The sequence below is a fragment of the Bison bison genome, unplaced genomic scaffold, assembly GCF_000754665.1.
Source record: "Bison bison bison isolate TAMUID 2011002044 unplaced genomic scaffold, Bison_UMD1.0 scf7180017864527, whole genome shotgun sequence".
Taxonomy (NCBI): Eukaryota; Metazoa; Chordata; class Mammalia; order Artiodactyla; family Bovidae; genus Bison; species Bison bison.
This window is the reverse complement of record NW_011495078.1, coordinates 14,673,886-14,677,327: the sequence shown is the minus strand read 5'-3', so window position 1 is coordinate 14,677,327 and position 3,442 is coordinate 14,673,886. Positions and strand designations below refer to the sequence as shown.

Below are 3,442 nucleotides of genomic sequence, written 5' to 3'. Positions count from 1 at the left end.
TGCAGTCCAAGGGACTCTCAAGGTTCTTCTCCAACACCACAGTTCAAAAGCATCAATTCTTCAATGCTCAGCTTTCCTTATGGTCCAACTCTCATATCCATACATGACTACTGGAAAATTCATAGCTTTGACTAGTTGGACCTTTGTTGGCAAAGTAATGTCTCTGCTTTTTAATATGCTGTCTAGGTTGGTCATAGCTTTTCTTCCAAAGAGCAAAATGAGCATGGTATTCACTGTCAAACCCTACGCTAGGTGCTGGGGGATATGAAAGAAATGTATGTTCATGTTTTAAAAATGGAGGCCATTGACATAACTACCATGGGAACTCATGGATGCTAAAACTACTGATGTGGGTAGAAGTATCAGTACAGTGTTTTTGGACAACATGGAAATTGAGAGAAGCATCATGTTAAAATGCAAGTAAACAGTTAATTGGGGAAGATATTCCAGGAAAGAAACTTAAAAAAGGCTGACCCAGATGTGGCAACAAGCACATCTCCAGAGGTAATGGTCTGTCATCAAATCTTCATAGACCATTGTTATAGTATCATGTGCTCCACTGGAAGAAAGACATGTAGGAACCAGCCCTAGACAGAGTACCTATGAGCTTTATCTTCATGGTCTTTACCACTTCCCCACAAATGCAGGAAGTTCCCAGCTGAAAATTCAATATTCTACCTGCCATAGTATTTAAACAAAGAGGCATTGAGACTGAGGTGTCTCTAAATCCTTGACCTCCCATGCCAGCAAACCAATAACTAAGAACCAATGCACTCAGATCTAACAAAAAAATTAAAAAATAAAAACATAAGAACAACCAGTCACAAGCAGTCAACCAGGTATCCTCTATTCAGGCAACTGTTTAAGCTACAGTCAATCTAATCATTTTCTTTGAACACATGTGACACATCATTGCAGTTTCCCTCCTTTTGTTGTTGTTCCGTTTCTCAGTCATGTCCAACTCTTTGTGACCCCACAGACTGCAGTACACCAGGCTTCCCTGTTCTTCACTATCTCCCTGAGTTAGCTCAAACTCATGTCTATTGAGTCAGTGATGCCATCCAACCATCTCATCTTCATCCCTCTCTTACAAAATCCTATAAAATAATGTGCAAATATCTTCACTATATTCTGACCCCACGAAATATGGCTCAGCTCATTCACTCAATGTCAAACAAAATATAGGGAAAAATCACAGGATGCAAAACTAAACAGAGGAGAGCATCTCTGGTTAAGGCAGGTCAGATGGAAGAAGGTGCCCCAGGACCCTAGCTGGGACCTCTCTCACCCTATCTCCTAAGGTGATCCATTGTGCGAAACTCAATGAAGCATTTGGGTACTGTCTATACTACAGAATTAGAAAACTATTCAGGGTATACTGTGCCTTGTTCCACTTGGGAAGCAAAATTCAAAGACTTTATTTAATGAAATTACCTTTTTCTACATAGTACCTATAAGACGCACAAGGAAACAAGTATTGGTCCAAGGATAGGAATTTCACTGAGCAGCCAAGCACAGACAACTCTGAGAGGTTGAGAGGGCAACCATTCCCTTTCTGCTGTTAGAGATGAACCAGACAAAGAGTAAGGATGGACCCCAACTCATCCAGGGGTGCTCACGAGTGGACAAATAGTTGTTCTAATAGCACTAAAATTGAGGGTAGTGTCCTCAAAAGAAGCAATAAGGGACCCTAAAAGATCTAGGGACAAACTAAATAGGTTACTCTGTCTCCCACTGATCCTGTGCTCATAATATTGTCATCGTTGGGGTTTTACACACTAGTATCACCCTCTTCCAACATGAAATTAACTGCTATCAAATCTGAGAAACCTGAACTCCCCATTCCTGAAAGAGCGGTTAACAGTTGACATGAGATATTGCTTCTAGAGAGACAGAGGTTCTGCATTTAATAATCTTTCTTAGGACAGAAGTTCATTTGATAAATGAGGGATCTGACCAACCTAGACAGCATATTAAAAAGCAGAGACATTACTTTGCCAACAAAGTTCCAACTAGTCAAAGCTATGATTTTTCCAGTGGTCATGTATGGATGTGAGCACCAAAAAATTGATGGTTTTGAACTGTGGTGTTGGAGAACACTCTTGGACTGCAAGGAAATCAAACCACTCAATCCTAGAGGAGATCAGTCCTGAATATTCATTGAAAGGACTGATGCTGAAGCAGAAACTCCAATACTTTGGCCACCTAATGTGAAGAGCTGACTCATTTGAAAAGACCCTGATGCTGGAAAAGATTGAAGGCAGGATGAGAAGGGAATGACAGAGGATGAAATGGTTGGATGGCATCACTGACTCAATGACTTTGAGTAGACTCTCGGAGTTAGCAATGGACAGGGAGGCCTGGCGTGCTGTAGTCCATGGGGTCGCAAAGAGTCAGACACAACTGAGCAACTAAACTGACTGACCAAAGGCCTGTGGAACAGGCAAGGGTTAATGACGGAGGTGCTGAGGCCCAGAGACAAAGAAGCCAAGGTCTGAAGCATCAAACAACCAGTAAGCCTGAAATATTCTCACTAATCTCCACCCCATCCCCAGCCATGCTAGGAGTTGGGGTTGATTGGTAGCCCCCCAGAAAGTAAGTTCAAGCCCTAAACATGATGCCTGTGAGCATGATCTTATTTGCATTCAGTGTCTTTGTAGATGTAATGAAGTTAAGATGAGGCCACACTGGAACAGGGTGACCTTAAATCCTATGTGACTGATATTCTTATGAGAAGAGACTCAGACACGGGGACAATGGCCATGTGACATCAGAGGCAGAGACCACAGTGCTACAGCTGGAAGCCAAGGAACATAAGGAAGATCCATGAACACCACCAGCTGGAAGGAAGGATTCTCCCCTGGAGCCTTCAGAGAGAGCATGGCCCTGCCAGCACCTGGATCTGGGATCTATAGCCTCCAGAACAGGGAGATGAGACGATAAACTTCTGTTGTTTTAAGTCACCGAGTTTGCAGTGCTTTGTTACAGCAGCTCTCGAAACTGATACACTATCCTGAGTCCACACTTCTGTCTCCTCAGCTTTACTAAGACTTCTAACTGCTTCTGCTGTCGCCCCTCCAGTGACCATCAGAGGAATCTCTTAACTCCAACATCAGGCCACATCGCTCTTCTGCTCTGGACCATCCAAGGCTTCCATCCCACTTCCAGGCTCGCTGCCCACTGCTCAGAGACCAGCTCCCTCCACGCTCCCCTGCTCACTGTCCTCAGATACACACACTGTCCCGCTGTTCCTCTAACCTGCCAGGTCAGCTCCTTCCTTAGGACACCCTGCCTCAGACTCCCTCCCCCAGGTGTTGCATGGCCCCCACCTTCATGTCATCCAGACCCCATGAGGCACCAGCTCCTCAAGGATACAGCCAGTATGTCACCCTCCTTGTCACATCCATCCCCATAAGAACAGGAGTCCCATGAAGGCAGGGCC

The 3,442-nt window shown here is 44.4% G+C and overlaps 1 protein-coding gene across 1 annotated transcript in view; it reads right to left on the bottom strand.

The window, feature by feature from the left end:
* The window catches only part of LOC104982227 (multidrug resistance-associated protein 4-like), a 201,824-nt gene that overhangs the window by 116,303 nt on the left and 82,079 nt on the right, over nucleotides 1-3,442 (bottom strand). The window contains exon 14 of the mRNA XM_010831562.1: nucleotides 1,435-1,451. Coding sequence (XP_010829864.1) covers nucleotides 1,435-1,451 — 17 coding nt within the window. The remainder of the gene's footprint in view (nucleotides 1-1,434; nucleotides 1,452-3,442) is intronic.